The sequence below is a fragment of the Pan troglodytes genome, chromosome 5 (assembly GCF_028858775.2).
Source record: "Pan troglodytes isolate AG18354 chromosome 5, NHGRI_mPanTro3-v2.0_pri, whole genome shotgun sequence".
Lineage (NCBI taxonomy): Eukaryota > Metazoa > Chordata > Mammalia > Primates > Hominidae > Pan > Pan troglodytes.
The window spans coordinates 96,143,443-96,166,891 of record NC_072403.2 but is presented as its reverse complement, the minus strand read 5'-3'; the positions used below and the strand labels follow the sequence as shown (position 1 = coordinate 96,166,891).

The following is a 23,449-nucleotide window of genomic DNA, read 5'->3' as shown; positions in this document are numbered from 1 at the left end:
ATATGTATATTAGAACTTTTAATCCTTAGTAACATTAATTTCTTATGAAAACTACAAAGCAGCCATGACCTGTCATATACCAACATTTTGTAGATTAACATCATTTCATGACTTCTAGAAGCATATTTTTATAGTTCTCTTAATGTGACAATAAGAACAGGTGATTTGTTTCTCTGTAAAATTTAAGAAGCCAAGGTAGATAAGGTTATGTTCAGCAACATGAGTCTGTGAAACATAAGTTAATGTTTCCGTATATCTGGAAATGATCTAGATATTCAATGACTATTTATTATTTAACTTAGCAAAACCCCAAGGATGTAAGCTATACTAAAGAGATTTGGGTAACTAATTTTTTTTTACAAACATAAAACATAGTAATTATTGAAGACTTTATAAATTTTATCCCACTAATATTTACTTAATGTACTTGTTATTAACAATTATGTTTGGATTGCTTATGAAAATTCATGAGCCATTAAACATCTAGTCATCATCTTATTTTACTGTTAACTATTTTTACAACACATGCAGGTTAGGCAAGCAGCACAAGAACTCAAAAGTTAAATACATGTTTTTCTTTTCCTGCTGTGCTTAATATACATGGAATAATGGATACTGTACTTCGACTTGCACGTTTGATTTGGGGATGAACTCCTAGGTCTTTAATTTTAAATATCTAGCAGAGATACTTGTTTGATTAGTAAACCCAGGTAGCATAAGGGTTGTATGTCTGCATTATACTTACTGTTGACAACTCTGAAGTCATGCCTATTTTTATTAAATCAATAATGCTAAACTAATCATATCCCAGATTTACCTGAGACACATGAACTTGAAAACCATTTGGGTTAGTTTCTATACTTCTGAGAGTTTTTGGAATTCTTAATTTATGTAAGTGCTTCTTTTTCTGTAAGCCAATTAAATAGTTCTCTTTTATGAATTACTTTTGAAAATACCGTCCAAAGGTAGAAAAAAAATGTATACGTATATACACACACACATACACATAGATGTACATAAACATAGACAGATGCAGAGATCATATAGCTTTCATTTTAAAGTTTTAGCCATGAGACAGGCACAATAATATAAAACTCGCTAATTTGTAAAAGAATAGTTGAATGCAAATTGTGTATTTGGCAGATAGAATAAATTAAGGTTACCTGTTTAGCTGGCCAAACTTTTTACTGGTATTTCTGAGGAAGACTTAAAATTTTTCATTTGCCCTTTGCAGGTAATCTTATGGAGGGTATGGGTGAAATTTGGGGTAAAGGAGTTTTTATAGCAGTGTGTTTAAAAAAACAAAAACAAACTCTTCTCCCTCTGGGCTGCCTTTTTTTCTTTAGTCTCAAATGTATGTGGGGGTTGTTTTAGTTAACTCCTTGAAGGTTTAAATTTCAAAGACATGGTGAGATTCACATCTCTGAGAGACTGAGAAAGGACGGAAGTTTTCTCCAAGAAGGCATTTTAGGGCATATTTGCCTATTATGAAAGATCCAGGGTATTTTTTTTTCTTTTCCTTGAGCACAGGACAGTCTTAAGGAATATTTTTGTAATGGAGACCCAAAATATAAGAAGGCCTGGAGCTGAAGGAGTTGATGATGGAGCTCTGGAAAGTAGGTGGAGTGTAGGTACAGCAAAGCCAGCCTGGCTGCCAGTTCCCTGAGACAGTGTTCTGTTTATTTCCTGGTTGGCAGTATTTACACAAGTAACCTATACACCCCGGCCCTGGATATCAGGCTGGAGTACTTTCTGTAAATCTTTCAGAGGAAGGCAAGTTAGTAGGCAGCTGGGCATTTAAAAGATTTCCTGGGGAAGTTGGAGGAGTTTTAGGATTAAAGGAATTTGTTCAGAGGTTGAGACTGGATTTTGAGGAAAGAAGTTTAAGTCAGGGACCCAGAGATCGGAAGATCTTCTGGTAGATCAATATCAGGCAGTTGGGAGTAAAGGAGACTATAGGTAGGTGAGGAGGAATTTATAGCAGATGTAGATGTTAACGTTGGTCTTAAGTCTAGTCTGACTTTTGTTTGTTTGTTTGTTTTTTTTAGACTAGACTTGACACTCTTTTATGCCCTCTTTTAAATTTTATTTTACCATAAGTACCAGTAAGACATTTGTTTTGAATGAATGCTTCTTTAAAATTGAAAAAAAATCATTTTTTGATATAAAAACTCAAATCTTTAAAGGTATACCCATTTTAATGTGATTCTAGATCAGGGGTCCCCAACCCTGGGCCACAAACCAGTACCAGTTCATGGCCTGTTAGGAACCGGGCCTCTCAGCAGATGAGCAGGGGGCGAGTGAGCATTACTGCCTGATCTCCGCCTCCTGTCACATCAGTGGCGGCATTAGATTCTCATAGGAGCGTGAACCCAATTGTGAACTGCACATGCAAGTGATCTAGGTTGTGGGCTTATATAAGAGAATCTAATGATAAATGTGATGAGCTTGAATCATCCCAAAACCATCCTCCCTCTTTCCGTGGAAGAATTGTCTTCCACAAAACCAGTCCCTGGTACCAAAAAGTCTGGGAACTGCTGCTCTAGACCAGTAAGCTATTTTTATGGTTTAAAACAAGTCAGCCAGGCAAGGTGACTCACGCCTGTAAATCCTAGCGTTTTGGGAGACTGAGGTGAGAGGATCTCCCAAGGCCAGGAGTTTGAAACCAGCCTGGGCAATATGGCGAGACATCATCTCTATAAAAAATACAAAAATTAGCTTGTGCAGTAACATGCGCCTGTAGTCCCAGCTACTCAAGAGGTTGAGGTGAGAGGATTGGTTAAGCCCAGGAGTTCAAGGCTTCAGTGAGCTGATTGTGCCACTGTACCCCAGCCTGGGTGACAGAGCAAGACCCTGTCTCTACGAAAAACAAACAAAAAACCAAGAAGCCTTTTGTAGCTTAACCATGGTTGCCGGAGGCTTCCTCAAAAAAGTCTGCAAAAGATCAAATCTCCCTCGATATCCAAAGTTTCTCCCAAAGATAGCCTAAAAAATCAAAGACCTTCATTGCTCTGCAGACAGAAGAGTTGTGTGAAAATGGTGTTTCAAGCCTCCCACAGAGACACCTCCAGTCATAGACCTGCTAATCTGTGACACCACACAGGCACTGCTGGGATAGGACTCTCCCAGTATCAACCAAACAACAAAGTTTGAAACGCCAAAGGCTCCTAATGGACTGCCGTCTCTTATTAAGACAGACTCCCCTGAGCTGCATCAAACAAAGAGAACACCACTTGTCACTTGTGTCTTGGGTTCCCACCCTGTTCACCTGGCTGCCTGACACAAGCCAACGCTTGTGCCCCTGCACCTGGCAGAGACCAGAGACCAGTGTTCTCAGTGGTCATGAAAGCCAAGCTCTCAGGACATAAAACAAGATAAAAGGTGAACCTCATCCTTTCTTTTTCTTATTGGGGACCCACAGCAAGGTTTGTCTAAACAGACACCAGTCTGGTGAGAACCGTGAACACACCAGTCTGGTGAGAACCGTGAACACACCAGTCTGGTGAGAACCGTGAACACACCAGCCTGAGAGGGTGGCTGGAACAACAGGCTGATATGACCTATGTCTGTGTTCTGTCCTGTGATTCTCCTTCTCACAACAAATGATGCAAAAGACAATGGAAAACAATGACCTTTTCAAGGAGGCTAAAAATAATAACCAATAGGTAGCCAAAACCAAACCCACAAGAGTCACAAATTCAAAGAATTTTACAAATTTTTTTCTCCTACCAATCTGAATATGGAAAAGAAGGACCAGGAAAAATTTCACCTTCCTTTCTTGACTGACTGCTATAGACAGATATCTGGGAGAGCTGAGTTTGGTAAGAATTCTTACCTTTTACCAGCTTCTGCCAGTTTTGCTAGGATTTCATCTGCAGGTTCCAGAGTGGATGGGGTATCCCAGAAAGTCCCATCTGCATTGCCAAAAACTGTCAGGAAGGAAAAATTTTTTTTCTCAACCCATGTGAGTTCCTGTTGGGACAGGCCACTGTAACAAAAGACAGATTAACAAGAGAAAAACAAATTTATTAATGTGCGCAGCACACATCACAGGAGAAACCTCATGAAAAGTAACTCAAAACAGTGGCTTAGAACTCTGGTTTACAAACCATCTTCAACAAAGAACAATCAATTTGTAGATAAAGAAAGGACAGAGGAAAGTCGTTTTTAGGCTACAAAGGTGGGAAACTGTGGGAATGTAAATATATGGTAGGAAACTCATGGAGTACTGCAGATTCCTCTGGTGCCATCTCTGGGCTAATAAGCATCTAGAGCCCTCTTCACTAAAGGAAAATTTATTTCCTACTTTTAGGCAGAAAAAGAGGAGGATAGAGAGCTTTTCTTCCATTTGATTCTAAGATCCATTTCATTCTAAAAAGTGTGAAAGGCCAGGAAAGCTGCACATCCCGTTCTTTGATGCATATATACCATTTATTGTTATTGAAGGATTTAAGTCTCACAGGCAAAATATAGAGCCAATTGTATTATGAAAAGATCAATGTAAAAACACTCTACAATTACGCAAGTGTCCGTTTTTAAAATCTTGTTCTAGTAGTTGAAAGGCTAGTTCAGCATTGTACATTCTTTTCAGTGTTTAAGATGTACATAAAACTTTGTTAACATAAGCACTAAGTTTACAGAACCTCAGAACTGAAGTAAAGTTTTTAGTGAAAGCAATAAAAGAAAGAATATGTACCTGTTTGCAAGATAATGAAGTCAGTTTTAGTTAACTTAATTGTTGTTAATTTAGCAATACAATGGTAAGACAGTTCTTACTTTAAGAATATCTAAAATACTTGAAAACAGAAGACGCAGCACATGATTTTTAAGCCTCACTACTAGAAAGCTAAGCACTCAGTGTCCTGAGTAAAGGTAATGACACCCTGCCTTTTAATTGGAATACCTACCTTTTAATATGGAGTTTATTTATAATGGCTGTATTCTGTGTAATTTTCTATATAATAGCTGTTTTGACAAGACTAGTTTGAGGACTCTCCTGACGTCCTGTGTATTATGAGGCATTTCCTCTCAGGCTGGTGGAAATATGAACTATTCCCACCTCTGTGTGAGCTCCAGGAAATGCTCAGGCTATTTCCACTGGCTTCAAAACTGCCTCCAGGCAATAAACTGGACAACTCTAGAGCTCACCTTATTCCCTTCTCCCAGAAATCACAGTCTGTAGTGCTGTTATCCAGTGTCTGAAAACAGTTGTTTCAAATATTTTGTGCTGTTTTCTAGTTATTTAAAGGAGGAGTCTCCCCTTGACTCCACATGACCACAAGTGAAGGTACACTATACATCGCCACAGATGAAAGCACACTATACATTTTAAACCATTGGTGAACTTTTGATTGCTTATGTGTTTTTAACATTTTATAGGCCATGAGATAACTGAGCAATGATTTATAAGTTTTCAGCATAAAGCAAAGATGATTCCCACTTAGTATATTAATTATAGAAATCTGAAAGGATGTTTCTAAACTCTTCATTATGTTTCATGCCTTTGTTACCTAAAATATTTTCAAGCACATCTTTTAAAATTATGTCTGCTGCAATGGGGTGAAAATCTTATTAAGGATCCAGCACCTCTTCCGTTGATGCTAACTCAGGCATGTATTTTTCAAATCCTTGGGTTTTTTTAAGACTCTAGAGTTTTAATATTCTGGAGTCTTAATATTCTAGAGTTTTAATATTCTTTTGTGTTTTAATATTCATCATAGATTTTTCAATCTATTGTTCCACTTCTAATTGACTGCAAAAATCTTCAGTTCATTTATTTCTTCACACCCTGCAGTTGTAGAGAAAAGACATGAATCTTTACTCATGATCCCTACGGATAACTAAGGATTGATGCTATTATTGCTTATTTTCATATTTTTTCTATTATTAGGATATACATTTTACTGATTACAGATTTTTTCATTTGTGGGATTTTTTTTTTAATCTGCATATTTTATAAAAGATATAGAAAATATTTAAGACTTACCTCTAATAAGACCCCAGGGACTATTGTGGCCCACTCATAAGAATTATCAAAATTCTTACTGTAATTTGTCACAAATATTCTACAGCTAGCTGCTGTTGTTTTATGAACAGATAGTGGAATGATCATAGGGTTTATAAGATCTGGGTTTAAATTCTTGACTTGCCGTTATAAGGCTCGCTAGCATGTTCAAGTAAACATTTAGAGTCACACAACCATAAGGCCACACTTGGCATGCTGGATACGGGCCAGGAAACAGCAGGCTAGCAAGGCAGCATGACGCATTTCTCTTCAGTGCAAGTCATTCTCACAGCAGTTCATACAGTTGTCCAGGAGCTGTCCAAGTGACAACAAAGGTGCAAGGGAATAAGACTCATACCACCTGCCAGGTATGAGTCTTATTCCCTTGCTAGTTTAGATGCCCCATGCTCCACAAGAACCGATATCTCTTATACTAATCCTTGCGCGGTGGCTCCCACAACAACATGCTCAGTTACAAGAGTCAGCATGGTCAGGAGAGCCCAAAACTGTCTTCCTGTGAAGTATTTCAGTTCATACAAAGTCCCCCAAGCCTAGGTGCCTGGTGTGTGGCCGATGGCCATTCTTTATCAAGGGGAGAACAGACACAGAAAAGTGATTGAACCCAAGGTCAGTTTCTCATGCAGAAGAAAAAAGTTATCTGTACATAGCCACTTCTAGTGTCTTTAAACTCTCTCAGCCTCAGTTTTTACAGCTATCAAGTTAAATAAGACCTTCATAGCATTTTTTTTCATTGATTTAATAAATACTTAGTGAGCAGATGTCAGTCCCTGTTATTTGCTTCTTAAGATATAGCAGTGAAACATCTGGAGTCCTTGCTGTCAAGGAACATTCTAACCAGTGGGACAGAAAAATAATCAAACAGATACATATAGCCTATAATGTCTCCCACTAACTGCCTTTGCTTCAGAACTGTGTCACATGCTGCTGCGGTTTGAATATCCCTGCCAAAACTTATGTTTAAATTTAGTTGATGTTAAAGCAGGAATGGGTTAGTTATCACAGGAGTGGGCTCATGATAGAAGAATAAGTTCAGTGGTTCTCATTCCCCTGTCTCATCACCTGCCTGCCCTTCTGTCATGGGTTAATGCAGCAAAAGGCCCTTCCCAGATGCCAGTGCCATGCATTTGGACTGTCCAGATGCCGAACTGTAAGCCAAATAAATGTCTGTGGTATTTGGTTATACCAGCAGAAAACAGACTAAGACATGTGCCCACCTCTAAACCAATCAATCACTGCCAAGAAAAACTGGACAGCTATAACTGATCAGTTGTTTTTGTCCAGTAGTTATCCAGTAAACTGACAGTAAAACTGATCAGAATTTACCCCAGCATCACATGAACACCTGAACAATATCAAGGCCTTGTCAGCAAAGAAAGCAGGAATGGCTGCTTAAGACACAGTGCCCAGTATCTCCTTCAGTGCTAACCTAATTAGAATCTAAACCCTCTAGATTAAGTAAGTACTCACAATTCCTCTAGCAAAGTGACCAGGAAGACTTATGCCAATAGTTACAAAGCACAAAGGCACATGACATGATTGAAAAGTACACAGATACAGTGTACCAGGCTCATTTTTTTGTTGTTTTTTTGAGACAGTCTTACTGTTGTCACCCAGGCTGGAGTGCAGTGGCACAATCTCGGCTCACAGCAACCTCTGCCTCCCTCATTCAAGTGATTCTTATGTCTCAGCTTCCTGAGTAGCTGGGATTACAGGATTGTGCCATCACACCCGGCTAATTTTTGTGTTTTTAGTAGAGACGGAGTTTCCCCATGTCGGCCAGGCTGGTCTGGAACCCCTGACCTCAAGTGATTCACCCGTCTCAGCCTCCCAAAGAGCTGGGATTACAGGCGTGAGCCACCACGACCAGCCCAGGCTTGTTTAAAGTAATAAAAATAGGAATAATTTTGTGGTTCAGTTTAAATTGAGATGTGTAGTTTCTAAGATTATCTACTCACCAACAAGTAAGAGAACAAAGACAAATGTCTTCTCTGGGAAGCAGTCTGTCTCTGGGCTATGCACAGATTGTTTGAACTCCAGCACCTGAGCCACCTCCTGCCAGCAGTCAGTGATATCTGTCTTCTCCAGTAAGAAAGCATCTTCACTCACCTTTAAGTGACATCATCTGGGTGAATCACTCTTTTTTACTTTAGTAAAGTAATAAAAAGATAACAGAGTTTTATTCATTAAAGAATATATGCTTTTATGCTTTTTATTGATGCTATTTCTGTCCTTAGTTGAGCATGGATTCACTATGCATGTGTTTTTATACTATTAATACATAATAATTAGTATTAGCAATTAGAAGGTATAAAATCACTATAATCCCACTACCTAGTTATATTTTGCTCTATATCCTTCCAGATTTTTTTCTATTCATAAATAAAGAACTACAAATATTGTGGATATGGTTCTCATGTGTGTACATATGCAAATACATGTTTGTTCATGTATGTATGCATGCATATGATTTTCACAGCATTTTTAACCTAACACTATGTGTGTGTGTGTGTGTGTGTGTGTGTGTGTGTGTATATGATCTTTTCATGACAGTATATATCTTTATTGGCACTTCTATTATACCATTTCAAAATAGAGGCATTATAATATAATTATTTATCAAAAGTTTAATCTGTGGGGGGGAGGCTGGCAAGATGGTCAAATAGGAACAGCTGTATTCTACAGGTCTCAGTGAGATCAACACAGAAGGAAAGTGATTTCTACATTTCCAACTGAGGTACCTGGCTCATCTCATTGGAACTGGTTAGACAGTGGGTGCAACCCACAGAGGGTGAGCCAAGGCAGGGTGGGGCGTTGCCTCATCCGGGAAGTGCAAGGGGTCGGGGAACTCCCTCCCCTAGCCAAGGGAAGCCGTGAGGGACTGTGCCATGAGGAACGGTGCACTCCAGCCCAGTTACTATGCTTTTCCCAAGGTCTTCGCAATGCACACACCAGAAGATTCACTTGGGTGCCTACGCCACCAGGGCCCTGGGTTTCAAGCACAAAACTGGGCGGCCGTTTGGGCAGACACTGAGCTAGCTGCAGGAGTTTTTTTTCATACCACAGTGGCGCCTGGAATGCCAGCAAGACACCCCTGGAAAGAGGGTTGAAGCCAGGGAGCCAAGTGGACTAGCTCAGCAGATTCCCACCCCCACAGAGCCCAGCAAGCTAAGATCCACTGGCTTGAAATTCTCACTGCCAGCATAGCTGTCTGAAGTGACCTGGGACGCTCAAGCTTGGTGGGGGGAGTGGCATCCACCATTACTGAGGCTTGAGTAAGCAGTTTTCCCCTCATAGCATAAACAAAGCCTACAGGAAGTTCGAACTGGGCAGAGCCCACTGCAGCTTGGCAAAGCCGCCATAGCCGGAATGCCTCTCTAGATTCCTCCTCTCTGGGCAGGGCATCTCTTAAAGGCAGCAGCCCCAGTCAGGGTCTTATAGAAAAAAACCCCATCTGAAATGCAAGATGGCCAAAGAGGAACAGCTCCAGTCTACAGCTCCTAGCATGAGCAACTCATAAGATGGGTGATTTCTGAACTTCCAACTGAGGTACCGGGTTCATCTCACTGGGGCTTGTTGGACAGTGGGTGCAGCCCAAGGGAGTGTGAGCCGAAGCAGGGCAGGGCATCACCTCACCCAGGAAGCGCAAGGGGTCTGGGAATTCCCTTTCCTAGCCAAGGGAAGCTGTGATAGACGGTACCTGGAAAATCGGGACACTCCCACCCTAATACTGTGCTTTTCCAATGGTCTTAGCAAACAGCACACCAGGACATTATATCCCGCGCCTGGCTCAGAGGGTCCCATGCCCACAGAGCCTTGCTCACTGCTAGCACAGCAGTCCGAGATTGAACTGCAAGGCAGCAGCGAGGCTGGGGGAGGGGCATCCACCGTTGCTGAGGCTTGAGTAGGTAAACAAAGTGGCCGGGAAGCTCAAACTGGGTGGAGCCCACCGCAACTCAAGGAGGCCGGCCTGCCTGCCTCTATAGACTCCACCTCTGGGGGCAGGGCATAGCCAAACAAAAGGCAGCAGAAACTTCTGCAGACTTAAACGTCCCTATCTGACAGCTTTGAAGAGAGTAGTGGTTCTCCCAGCATGGAGTTTGAGATCTGAGAACAGACAGACTGCCTCCTCAAGTGGGTCCCTGACACTTGAGTAGCCTAACTGGGAGACACCTCCCAATAGGGGCCGACTGACACCTCATACAGCCGGGTGCCCCTCTGAGACAAAGCTCCCAGAGGAAGGATCAGGCAGCAACATTTGCTGTTCTGCAATATTTGCTGTTCTGCAGCCTCTGCTGGTGATACCCAGGCAAACAGTGTCTGGAGTGGACCTCAAGCAAACTCCCAACAGACCTGCAGCTGAGGGTCCTGATGGTTAGAAGGAAAACTAACAAACATAAAGGACATACACACCAAAACCCCATATCTAGGTCACCATCATCAAAGACCAAAGGTAGATAAAACCACAAAGATGGGGAGAAAACAGAGCAGAAAAGCTGAAAATTCCAAAAATCAGAGTGCCTCTTCTCCTCCAAAGGAACACAGCTCCTTGCCAGCAATGGAATAAAGCTGGACCAAGAATGACTTTGGCGAGTTGACAGAAGTAGGCCTCAGAAGATCAGTAATAACAAACTTCTCCGAGGTAAAGGAGGATGTTTGAAACCATCGCAAAGGAGCTAAAAACCTTGAAAAAAGAGTAGACGAATGGCTAGCTAAAATAAACAGCATAGAGAAGACCTTAAATCACCTGATGGAGCTGAAAACCATGGCACGAGAACCATGTGACGTATGCACAAGCTTCAGTAGCCAATTCGATCAAGTGGAAGAAAGGGTATCAGTGATTAAAGATCAAATGAATGAAATGAAGTGAGAAGAGAAGTTTAGAGAAAAAAGAGTAAAAAGAAATGAACAAAGCCTCCAAAAAATATGGGACTATGTGAAAAGACCAAATCTATGTCTGATTGGTGTACCTGAAAGTGACGGGGAGAATGGAACCAAGTTGGAAAACACTCTTCAGGATACTATGCAGGAGAACTTCCCCAACCTAGCAAGGCAGAACAACATTCAAATTCAGGAAATACAGAGAACACCACAAAGATACTCCTCAAGAAGAGCAACTCCAAGACACATAATTGTCAGATTCTCCAAAGTTGAAATGAAGGAAAAAAATGTTAAAGGCAGCCAGAATGAAAGGTCAGCTTACCCACAAAGGGAAGCCCATCAGACTAACAGCAGATCTCTCAGCAGAAACTCTACAAGCCAGAAGAGAGTAGGGGCCAACATTCAACATTCTTAAAGAAAAGAATTTTCAACCCAGAATTTCATATCCAGCCAAACTAAGCTTCATAAGTGAAGGAGAAATAAAATCCTTTACAGACAAGCAAGTGCTGAGAGATTTTGTCACCACCAGGCCTGCCTTACAAGAGCTCCTGAAGGAAGCACTAAACGTGGAAAGGAAGGACTGGTACCAGCCACTGCTAAAACATGCCAAATTGTAAAGACCATCAGTGCTAGGAAGAAACTGCACCAACTAATGAGCAAAATAACCAGCTAACATCACAATGACAGGATCAAATTCACACATAACAATATTAACCTTAAATGTAAATAGGCTAAATGCTCCAATTAAAAGACACAGACTGGAAAACTGGATAAAGAGTCAAAACCCATCAGTGTGCTGTATTCAGGAGACCCATCTCATGTGGAGACACACATAGGCTCAAGATAAAGGGATGGAGGAAGATCTACCAAGCAAATGGAAAACAAAAAAAAAGCAGCGGTTGCAATCCTAGTCTCTGATAAAAAAGACTTTAAACCAACAAAGATCAAAAGAGACAAAGAAGACCATAATGGTAAAGGGATCAATTCAACAAGAAGAGCTAACTATCCTAAATATATATGCACCCAATGCAGGAGCACCCAGATTCATAAAGCAAGTCCTTAGAGACCTACAAAGAGACCCAGACTCCCACACAATAATAATGGGAGACTTTAACACCCCACTGTCAACATTAGACAGATCAACGAGACAGAAAGTTAACAAGGATATTCAGGACTTGAACTCAGCTCTGCACCAAGCAGACCTAATAAACATCTACAGAACTCTCCACCCCAAATCAACAGAATTCTTCTCAGCACCACATCACACTTATTTTAAAATTGACCACATAATTGGAAGTAAAACACTCCTCAGCAAATGCAAAAGAATGGAAATCATAACAAACAGTCTCTCAGACCACAGTGCAGTCAAATTGGAACTCAGGATTAAAAAACTCACTCAAAACCGCACAACTACATGGAAACTGAACCACTGCTCCTGAAGGACTACTGGATAAATAATGAAATGAAGGCAGAAATAAATAAGCTCTTTGAAACCAATGAGAACAAAGACATGACGTACCAGAATCTCTGGGACACATTTAAAGCAGTGTGTAGAGGGAAATTTATAGCACTAAATGCCCACAAGAGGAAGCAGGAAAGATCTAAAATCAACACCCTAACATCACAATTAATAGAACTAGAGAAGCAAGAGCAAACAAATTCAAAAGCTAGCAGAAGACAAGAAATAACTAAGATCAGAGCAGAGCTAAAGGAGATAGAGACACAAGAAACCTTTCAAAAAAAATCAGTGAATTCAGGAGCTGGTTTTTTGAAAAGATCAACAAAATAGACCACTAGCCAAATTAATAAAGAAGAGAAGAGAGAAGAATCAAATAGACGCAATAAAAAATGATAAAGGGGATATCACCACCGATCCCACAGAAATACACACTACCATGAGAGAATACTATAAACACCTCTATGCAAATAAACTAGAAAATCTAGAAGAAATGGAAAAATTCCTGGACACATACACCCTCCCAAGTCTAAACGAGGAAGAAGTCGAATCCCTGAATAGACCAATAACAAGTTCTGAAATTGAGGGAGTAATTAATAAATAGCCTACCAACCAAAAAAAGTCCAGGACTGGATGGGTGCACAGCCGAATTCTACCAGAGGTACAGAGAGGAGCTGGTACCAATCCTTCTGAAACTATTCCACACAATAGAAAAAGAGGGACTCCTCCCTAACTCAATTTATGAGGCCAGCATCATCCTGATACCAAAACCTGGCAGAAACACAACAAAAAAAGAAAATTTCAGGCCAGTATCCCTGATGAACATCAATGCAAAAATCCTCAATAAAATACTGGCAATCCAAATCCAGCAGCACATCAAAAAGCTTATCCACCATGATCAAGTCAGCTTCATCCCTGAGATGCAAGTCTGGTTCACCATACGCAAATCAATAAACATAATCCATCACATAAACAAAACCAAGGACAAAAACCATATGATTATCTCTATAGATGCAGAAGAGGCCTTCGACAAAATTCAACAGCCGTTCATGCTAAAAACTCTCAACAAACTAGGTATTGATGGAACGTATTACAAAATAATAGCTATTTATGACAAACCCACAGCCAATATCATGCTGAATGGGCAAAAACTGGAAGCATTCCCTTTGAAGACCAGCACAGGACAAGGATGCCCTCTCTCACCACTCCTATTCAATTCAACTTAGTATTGGAAGTTCTGGCCAGAACAATCAGGCAAGAAAAAGAAATAAAGGGTAGTCACATAGGAAGAGAGGAAGTCAAAGTGTGTCTGTTTGCAGATGACATAATTGTATATTTAGAAAACCCCATCATCTCAGTCCAAAATCAATATGGGCAAAGTCTTCATGACTAAAACACCAAAAGCAGTGGCAACAAAAGCCAAAATTGACAAATGGGATCTAATTAAACTAAACAGCTTCTGCACAGCAAAAGAAACTAACCGGAGTGAACAGGCACCCTACAGAATGGCAGAAAATTTTTGCAATCTATCCATCTGACAAAGGGCTAATATCCAGAATCTATAAAGAACTTAAACAAATTTACAAGAAAAAAAAAACCCCATCAAAAAGTGGGCAAAGGATATGGACAGACAGTTTTCAAAAGAAGACATTTATGCAGTCAACAAACATATGAAAAAAAGCTCATCACTGGTCATTAGAGAAATGCAAATCAAAACCACAATGAGATACCATCTCATGCCAGTTAGAATGGCGATCATTAAAAAGTCAGGAAACAGATGCTGGAGAGGATGCGGAGAAATAGGAATGCTTTTACACTGTTGGTGGGAGTGTAAATTAGTTCAACCATTGTGGGAGACAGCGTGGCGACTCCTCAAGGATCTAGAACTAGAAATACCATTTGACCCAGCCATCCCATTACTGGGTATATACCCAAAGGATTATAAATCATTCTACTATTAAGACACATGCACACATATGTTTATTGTGGCACTATTCACAATAGCAAAGACTTGGAACCAACCCAAATGCCCATCAATGATAGATTGGATAAAGACAATGTGGCACATATACACCATGGAATACTATGTAGTCATAAAAAAGAATGAGGTCATGTCCTTTGCAGGAACATGGATGAAGCTGGAAACCATTCTCAGCAAACTAAGGCAAGAACAGAAAACCAAACACCGCATGTTCTCACTCATAAGTGGAAGTTGAACAATGAGAACACAGTGACATAGGAGGGGAACATCACACACCGGGGCCTGTCGGGGGGTTGGGGGTTAGGGGAGGGATAGCATTAGGAGAAATACCTAATGTAGATGACGGGTTGATGGGTGCAGCAAACCATCATGGCACGTGTATACCTATGTAACTAAACTGCACGTTCTGCACATGTACCCCAGAACGAAGTATAACTTAAAAAAAAAAGTTTAATGTTTACTAGGAACTGTGAAAAGTGTTTTATATACCTTATTTGATTCTCATCACAACCAAAAGAGTAGTTACTACTATTATTCCCATTTTAGATGAAGATATTGATGCTAAGGAAAGTGAAATAACTTCTATATGGTGGCTTAACGACCACCATATAGAAGTGCCACCGTTAGAACCTATTGCCTCTGACTCTAGGTCTCAGGCTCTTATTAATCATTACTAATTTATTTCACAAATCCCCTATTGTTGGCATGCAGGTTGTTTCCAGTTTTTTTAAATAATGTGTACATAGCAGGAAGTATTTTTTAAATACATGTTTGCTTATTAAGTATTCAGTTATCTCTAGAGGATAATTCATTAAAATGCAAGGATTTTTAAAATATATGTACATATTCAGTTTTGATTATATTCTTAAAGGTTCTTTTAGGTAGGTGCAATTAAAAGGAAATTTTCTCTATTTGTCTAAAACCAGATTTCTAAGTTTATGTGATTTACCAATGAATGTTTAATCATCGAAAGGTGAATGGACTAATTAATTCATGAATAATTGTTAAACACCTACCTCTCTGCCATGGGCAGCTCTGGGTGCTAGGAATAGTGAGGAGAACAAAGACAAAAATCTTTGCTCTTATGAAGCTTACATTTTATGTGAGGAGTCATACAGTAAACATATATAAGGCTTAATAAAAAAATGAGACAACATCTGTAAAGTGCTCAGCCTAATGCCTAGCACATCATAATGTAATGACTGACTACTACTTACCCTTTAAGACTCAATTCAAACACAGCCACCTTAGGAATTCTCTGTGGCCCGTCTTCTCTTCAAGTTAGGTGTTCTCACTTATCTCACTACTCATTGGCCATCCCTTTATCATAGCACACAATATTAGAATTCTCATTCACTTGACTGCTTCATTCAGAAAACCAGAGCTTCCTAACTGGTGTACCAGGAACAGGTGTATCACAAGATAGTAACAGCTGGAAATATTACTCAAAATCATTTTTCAACCATTAAAAAGGTTACAGGAATTGAAATAATAATTGACCATTCTGTGTATGACTATGCCTTTATCAGCTTTCTTAGTCATTAGTTTTTTAAAAAATAATTATAATAATCATTATTTTAACACATACAGTTTTTATGCCCAACCAACACTCATCACCACAGCATGTTCTGTGAGGCCTCTCCCTGAGCTCTCTGCAAACCATCCCAATTATAGTCTGCATAGTTCTTTGTTCGATGATGATATCATCAGGGATGCTCCACATTTAAAATAGATTGCCTCTGATTTAATTTGCTTGTATCTTTGCATGTTTTTCAACTAATGTAGGTAAGATCCTGGGATTTTTTAGTATTATTAGTATTATTGTTATTAATAGGTGTTTTCATAGAAAACAAGAGTTATTGTTAATTCTATCCATTTTCATTTGGTTTTTGTTGCCTTTTGATGTAAACAATTAGCAAAATCTGATTCTTGTTGGAATTTCTTTTCATGAGTATATGGAATAAAGAAGATACAATTAATTGTTTTCCCAAGCTCAATATGAAGGCACTGCACTACACTCTGTGAGGATGGGGTCTGTGTCTTTAATCTCTGGATCCCCAGGTCCTAAGACAGCAGTCAACACAGAAAGGGCTCAGTACTTCATTATCTCTACTTTATATATATACATTTATTTGTGGAATGAACTACTACAAATTATAAAGTGATAAGGGCCATAGAGAATTACAAATAGAATTATAGGGAGTTAACAGAAGAAAAATACATATTCATTGAACTCTTTCTGTGCATGGGGCACTGTACTATGTTGAGTGCTTTAAATGTACTTTTTTAAATTCTGAAAGTAACCATCTTACTAACAAATACCTTGTAGTGAAACTTAATGCATTAAAGAAAGTGCCAACTTCATTTTCAGCTCCTTTACCAGACTGCCATACTTGGGAGGTAGAAGATGGTCCATTCATCCGGAACCTCTTAGAATGTGAGGTCAACTCAGAGTTAGGATGAACCTTTACTTTCTGGATATAGAGAATGAAAGCTATTAATTACTCTAACAATCCAAGGTGCCTCTTACTTATATAGAGAAATTTTATACAAATATTCTGATTTTCAAGATTACCTGTTAAATTCTTGTGATTATAGTTTTTCATTTGCTTCATATGTCAATTTTAGATTACAAAACTCTTAGAAGAATTGAGAGAAGCCAAAGAAAACCATACACCAGAGATGAAACATTTCGTGGGCTTAGAAAAGAAAATTAAGCAGATGGAAATGAGACATGCACAAAGAGAACAGGAACTTCAACAGGTAAAGTAAATCACATTTACATATTTATATAGGTCTTTACTTTTAAGTGCCTTTAATTTGCTATAGTTTTGTCATCCCTAGCAAAAATTACCACTTAAAGTGTTTCCAGTGTATTTTGATCTTGTTAAAAATTTAATAAATTTATAACTTTTACCAGAAAATGAGACTTTATATCTCAAGTGCTTGAAGATTGGTATCCTTATATCTGGAAAAAAAGCAAAAACTTGTATCATGTTCTTAATTATTGATGGATTCCTAAAAACTTACACATCTTACCCTGGGAACAAGGCATGGTGTTCCATATTCAAGTCATTTCAGCAAATGTTTATAAGAAATAAATTGTTTTAATATGATTATTTAAAATATATAGCTAGCACTAGTAATATTACTATACTTAATTATAAACAGATAAATTAATAGAAGTTAAAAATAGCAGATGTAAGGGCATGATGTGTTTTTAGGCACTTGCCTTGGTGCTGAAATTTAACTTGGTTTGAACAGTGTATTAGTCTGCTTGGGCTGACATAACAAAATATCATAAATTGGGTGGCTAAACAGGAAAAATTTATCTTCTCACAGTTCTGTAGGCCAGAAGTCCCAGATTGAGGTTTTGGTCAGTTAGGTTTCTGGTGAGGGCTCTCTTTCCAGCTTGCAGATAGCCACCTTTTTTCTCATTTTAACATGATCTTTTTCTCATTTTAACATGATCTTTCCTCAGTACCATGTGTGCAGAGGAGAGGAAGAGGGGCGAGAGATCACTTTGGTGTCTCTTCTGGTGATGATCTCTTCGGTGTCTCTAGTGGTGAAAACACTAGTTCTTATCAAATCAAGTCCCCACCCTTATGATCTCATTTAACATTCATTATTTCCTTACTCCACATACAGTCACATTAAGGGTTAGGAAATTCAACATATGAATTTGAGGGGGACACAAACATTTAGTCCCTAACACAGTTGGGATGTATATACTCCTTGAAGACAGAAAATGTTGCATCCACGCAGAGCATTATGATTTACCTGAGTTCCCCAAAGAAACCCCAGGTTTGCCTACTTTAAGATTGTTAAATGTTCCTCACCCACCACTATGAACTATAACAGCAATGTGGAATTTTTGTATTTGCAGATAATACAGCAAACACACCAAGTAGTAGAAACTGAGCAAAACAAAGAAGTTGAAAAATGGAAAAGACTGGCACAGTTAAAGAATCGTGAGCTGGAGAAGTTCCGCACAGAACTAGACTCAATATTAGATGTTCTCCGAGAGCTGCACCGGCAAGGAGTGGTTGTGCCAGTTGCTTTTGCAGATGAAATGAATGCACCAGAGTATTAATAGAAATTCAGATTTCATAATGACCTTATTAAAAGGCCTGAAGATGGATGGGATTGTGCCACTGTCAGGACAGCTTATGAAAAACAAGTGTTCCAATATGTTTCCAGAAAGCAAACAACCAAAGCAACATTTCAAAATAAATTGCCTTTAACCAATAAGAAAAAAAACATATAATGGTGTATTTTACTAAAAATCATTAACCAGTCTCATTTTAAGTGATTTATGGACAGTTTCCTTTATAGCAGAGAAGGTCTCACTTGTATGCTAGAAATAGAAAGAAAAGAAAATTGAACATACTCCGCCACATTTTTATTGATAATGTGAGGTTTTTAAAATTTTTATTTTAGATCCAGGGGGTACATGTGCTTGTTGTAACATGGGTGTATTGAATAATGGTGGGAATTGGGCTTCTAGTGTACCCATCATCCAAATATTAAACACTGTACCCAACAGGTAATTTTTCAACACTTACTGCCGCTCACACTCTTTCCCCTATTGGAGTCCCCAGTGTCTGTTATCTCCATCTTTATGTCTGTATGTACCCATTGTTTAGCTCCTACTTTTAAGTGAGAATATATGCAATATTTTATTTTTTACGTCTGATTTAGTTCACATAGGATAATGGCCTCCAGCTCTATCCATGTTGCTGCAAATGACATGATTTCATTCTTTTTTATAGTTGCATAATACTCCATTTATATATCTCTCTCTATATATATCTCACATTTTCTTTATCCAGTCAATTGTTGGTAGATACTTAGGTTGGTTCCATGAATTTGCTATTGTAAATATTGCTGCAATAAACATACATGTACAGATATCTTTTTTATATAATGATTTCTGTTCCTTTGGGTAGATTCCCAGTAATGAGATTGCTGGGTTGAATGGTAGTTCTATTTTTAGTTCTTTGAGAAATCTCTATCCTGCTTTCCATAGAGGCTGAATTAATTTACATTCCCACCAAGAGAGTATTCATGTTCCCTTTTCTACACATTGACACCATCATCTGTTGTTTGACAACTTTTTAATAATAACCGTTGTGACTGGTATAAGTTGGTATCTCAGTGTGGTTTTTGTACTTCTGTAATGATTAGTGACGTTGGCCATTTTTTCACGTGTTTGTTGGTCAGTTGTATTTCTGTTGACAAATGTCTGTTCATGTTCTTCTCCCAGTTTGTAACGGGATTGTTTGGGGTTTTTCTTATTGTTTTAGTTCCTTGTACCTGATGAATATTAGTCCTATCTCAGAGAAATAACTTGCATATATTTTCCCCCATTATGTAGGTTATCTGTTTATTTAGTTGATTATTTTGCTGTGCAGAAGCCTTTAATTTTAATTCAGTTCCATTTATCTATTTTTGGTTTTGTTCATTTGCTTTTAAGGTCTTCATTGTGAATTTTTTGCTGAGGCCAACATTCTGAAGAGTTTTTCCTAGGTTTTCTTCTAGCATTTTAATACTTTTAAGTCTTACGTTTAGGTCTTTAATCCATCTTGCATTAATTTTTGTATATGATGAGAGGTAAGGGTCTAGTTTATTTCTTCTGTATATGGCAAATCAGTTTTCCCAGCACCATTTATTGAGTAGGGTGTCCTTTCCCCAGTGTATATTTTTGTTGACTTTGTCAGAGATCAGTTAGTTGTAAGTATGTGGCTTTATTTCTGAGTTCTCTATTCTGTTCCATTGATCTGTGTGTATTTTTGTACCACTACCATGCTGTTTTAGTTACTATAGCCTTGAAGTCAAGCAATGTGATGCCTCTGTATTTGTTCTTTTTGCTTAGGAGTGCTTTGGCTATTTAGGCTTTTTTTTTTTTTTTTTTTTTTTTTTGGAGTTGGGGGTTCAATATGAATTTTAGGATTGTTTTTCCCAGTTCTGTGAAAAAATGATGGTAATTAATAGGAATTACATCAAATCTGTAGATTGCTTTGGGCAATATGATCATTTAAAACAATCATATTGGTTATTCAGTTCATAAGCATGGGATGTATTTCCGTTTGCTTGTGTCATCTGCAGTTTCTTCTGTGTTTTGTAGTTCTTTTTTACCTCCTTGGTTAAATGTATTCCTAGGTGCTGTGTGTGTGCATGTGTGTGTGTGTAGCTATTGTAAATGGGATTGAGTTCTTAATTTTGTTCTCAGCTTGAATGTTATTGGTGTATAGAGATTCCACTGGGTTTTGTATATTGATTTTGTATCCTGAAACTTTACTGAACTCACTTATCAAGTCTACGAGCCTTCTGGAGGAGTCTTTAGGGTTTTCTAGTTATACAATCGTGTCATCAGCAAAACAGATTATTTGACTTTGTCTTTTCCAATTTGGATGTCTTTTACCTCTTTCTCGTCTGATTTCTCTGGCTAGGACTGCCAATACTGTATTGAATAGACGTGGTGAGAGTGCACATTCTCGTCTTTTTTCCAGTTCTTAGGGAAATGCTTTCAACTTTAACCCATGCAGTATGATATTGGCTGTAGGTTTGTAATATATGGCTTTTATTATTGGAGGTATGTTCCTTCAAAGCCTAGTTTGTTGAGGGTGTTCATCATGAAGGGATATTAGATTTTATCTAGTGTTTGTCTCTGCATCTATTGAGATGATCATGTAGTTTTTGTTCTGTTGTTTATGTGGTGAATCACATTTATTGATTTCTGTATGTTGAACCATCCTTACATACCTAGAATAAAGCCCACTTGATCATGATGCTTTTTTTTTTTTTTTTTTTTTTTGGATGTGCTGTTGGATTTGGTTTGGTTTGCTAGTATTTTGCTGAGGATTTTCACATCTATGTTCATCAGGAAGACTGGCCTGCAGTTCTCTTTTTTTCTTGTATCCTTCACTGATTGTTGGTATCAGGGTGAAACTGTACTTATAGAATGAGTTTGGGAGGCATCCTTCCTCTTCAGTTTTTTTGGAATAGTTTCAATAAGATTGATACTAGCTCTTTGTATGTCTGGTAGAATTTCGCTGTGAATCCATCTGATCCTGGGCTTTTTGTTGTTTTGGAAGATGTTTTATTACCGATTTGATTTATTTACTCATTATTGGTTAATCTAGCTGTCAATTTGGTTTACTCTTTCAATGAACCAACTTTTTGTGTATTGATCCTCTATCATTTTTTGGTCTCATTTAGTTCTGCTTTGATCTTTGTAATTTCTTATCTTCTTCTAGATTTGAACTCAGTTTGTTCTTGTTTTTCTAGGTCCTTGAGGTGCGATGTTAGGTTGTTAATTTGAGATCTGTCTTTTTGTGTAGGCATTTACTCTATAAACTTTCCTCTTAACATTACTTTTGCTGTATCCCAAAGGTTTTGGTATGTTATGTCTCTATTTTCATTTATTTCAAAGAATTTTCTTATTTCTGCCTTAATTTCATTGTTTCCCCAGGAGTCATTCAGGAGCAAGCTGTTTTGTTTTTATGTACTTGTGCAGTTTTTGTTTGTTTTTGAGACGGAGTCTTGCTCTGTCACCCAGGCCACAATGCTATGGTGTAATCTTGGCTCACTACAACCTCTGCCTCCTGGGTTTAGGCGATTCTCCTGTCTCAGCCTCCAAGTAGCTGAGATTACAGGCGCACGCCATCACACCCAGCTAATATTTTATATTTTTAGTAGAGATGGGGGTTTCACCATGTTGGCCAGGCTGGTCTTGAACTCCTGACCTCAGGTGATCTGCCCACCTCGGCCTCCCAAAGTGCTTGGATTACAGGTGTGAGCCACCATGCCTGGCCACGCTTGTGCAGTTTTGAGAGTTCCTTTTGGTATTGATTTCTAATTTCATTCCACCATGGTATAGGAAGTTACCACACCATGGTATAGGAAAGCCCCCATCTCTTAAAAATATTTTTTAATTAGCCAGGTGTGGTGACATGTGCCTGTAGTCCCAGCTACTCAGGAGGCTGAGGTAGAAGGACTGCTTGAGTCCAGGAGTTCAAGGCTGCAGTGAGCTATGATTGCACCACTGCACTTCAGCCTGGAACAGAGTAAGACCCTGCCTGTAAAAAAAAAAAAAATTAAAAAAAAGGTAAAAAGCAAGTGAAACGAATTTATATAATCTATCTAAATATTACCAGTATTGATAGAAAAATTGAGTTTTTGCATTTTGTCATACTAAATCTTCAAAATACATTTTACAGTTACAGCACATCACAGTTTGGACTAGCCATATTTCAAGTGCTCAGTAACCACATGCCTAGAGGGTAGTAAAAGTATTACAGTTTGCTATTTTTTATGTAAAAGAAATTTTAAGTTATAAATAATTTATTTTTTTGAGTGTGTTTTGTGTATTTTTATCTGTAAGCCTATTAATGTATAGCTGCACCCATCCTTTCTTTTGTCCTTTTGACTATCTATGGGCCATTCATTCCAAATGCAAGCAATGTCTGGTTCTGGAACACAGGGACATGCATACATCATATAATTACTTTCAGGAAAGGTATATCCTATTTTGATGACGATTCTATATTCTATTTTGAAATAAGCTATATACATGGCAGGTCTTCAGTTCTATATATAAAGATCCATAAGTACTCTAAAAGCTATTTGTTACAACTAAAAACCCAGGAGCCACGTCCTATTCCTTAATCATTGCACTTAGGGGCCAGGATGAGAACACAGAAGATGGATACATCTCACTGTTTTTATAAAGATTCAAGCTCCAGAAGTGATCTATCTTCTCCTAGTGTGATGGTTAATTTTAGATGTCACCTCCACTAGATTATGAGATACCCAGAGAGCTAGTAAAGCATTCTTTCTGGGTATGTCTGTGAATTGTTGATCAAGAGATTGGCATTTGAATCAGTAGACCAAGTAAGGAAGATCCATCCTCACACAATGTGGACAGGCACCATCCAAATGGTTGAGGGCCTATATAGAACAAAAAGGCAGAGGAAAGACAAATTTGCCCTCTCTGGAGCTAAGACACCCTTCTTCTGATTTTGGACATCAGAATTGTAAGTTATCTAGCCTTCAGACTCCAGGACTTAAACGAGTGTCCCCCAGGTTCTCAGGCTGTTGGACTTGG

At 38.6% G+C, this 23,449-nt stretch overlaps 2 protein-coding genes across 9 annotated transcripts in view; one reads left to right on the top strand and one right to left on the bottom strand.

Annotated features, from left to right (window-relative positions):
* The window catches only part of CEP162 (centrosomal protein 162), a 103,827-nt gene extending 84,576 nt beyond the window's left edge, over window positions 1-19,251 (top strand). For 7 of the 8 annotated variants that reach the window (XR_010158092.1, XM_063813246.1, XM_016955943.4 and 4 more), the window contains 2 exons: window positions 16,969-17,103; window positions 18,227-18,600. Coding sequence is in view for 7 of the 8 variants with exons in the window: in XM_063813246.1 (XP_063669316.1) it covers window positions 16,969-17,103; window positions 18,227-18,433 (342 nt within the window). In the remaining variant the exon portion in view is untranslated. Of the gene's footprint in view, window positions 1-16,968; window positions 17,104-18,226 lie in introns of all 8 variants that reach the window. The other variant, XM_003311371.6, reaches the window with a different exon arrangement.
* The window catches only part of MRAP2 (melanocortin 2 receptor accessory protein 2), a 161,505-nt gene that overhangs the window by 2,874 nt on the left and 135,182 nt on the right, over window positions 1-23,449 (bottom strand). The window contains exon 4 of the mRNA XM_016955947.4: window positions 3,836-3,988. Within this exon, the coding sequence (XP_016811436.1) occupies window positions 3,836-3,988 (153 nt within the window). The remainder of the gene's footprint in view (window positions 1-3,835; window positions 3,989-23,449) is intronic.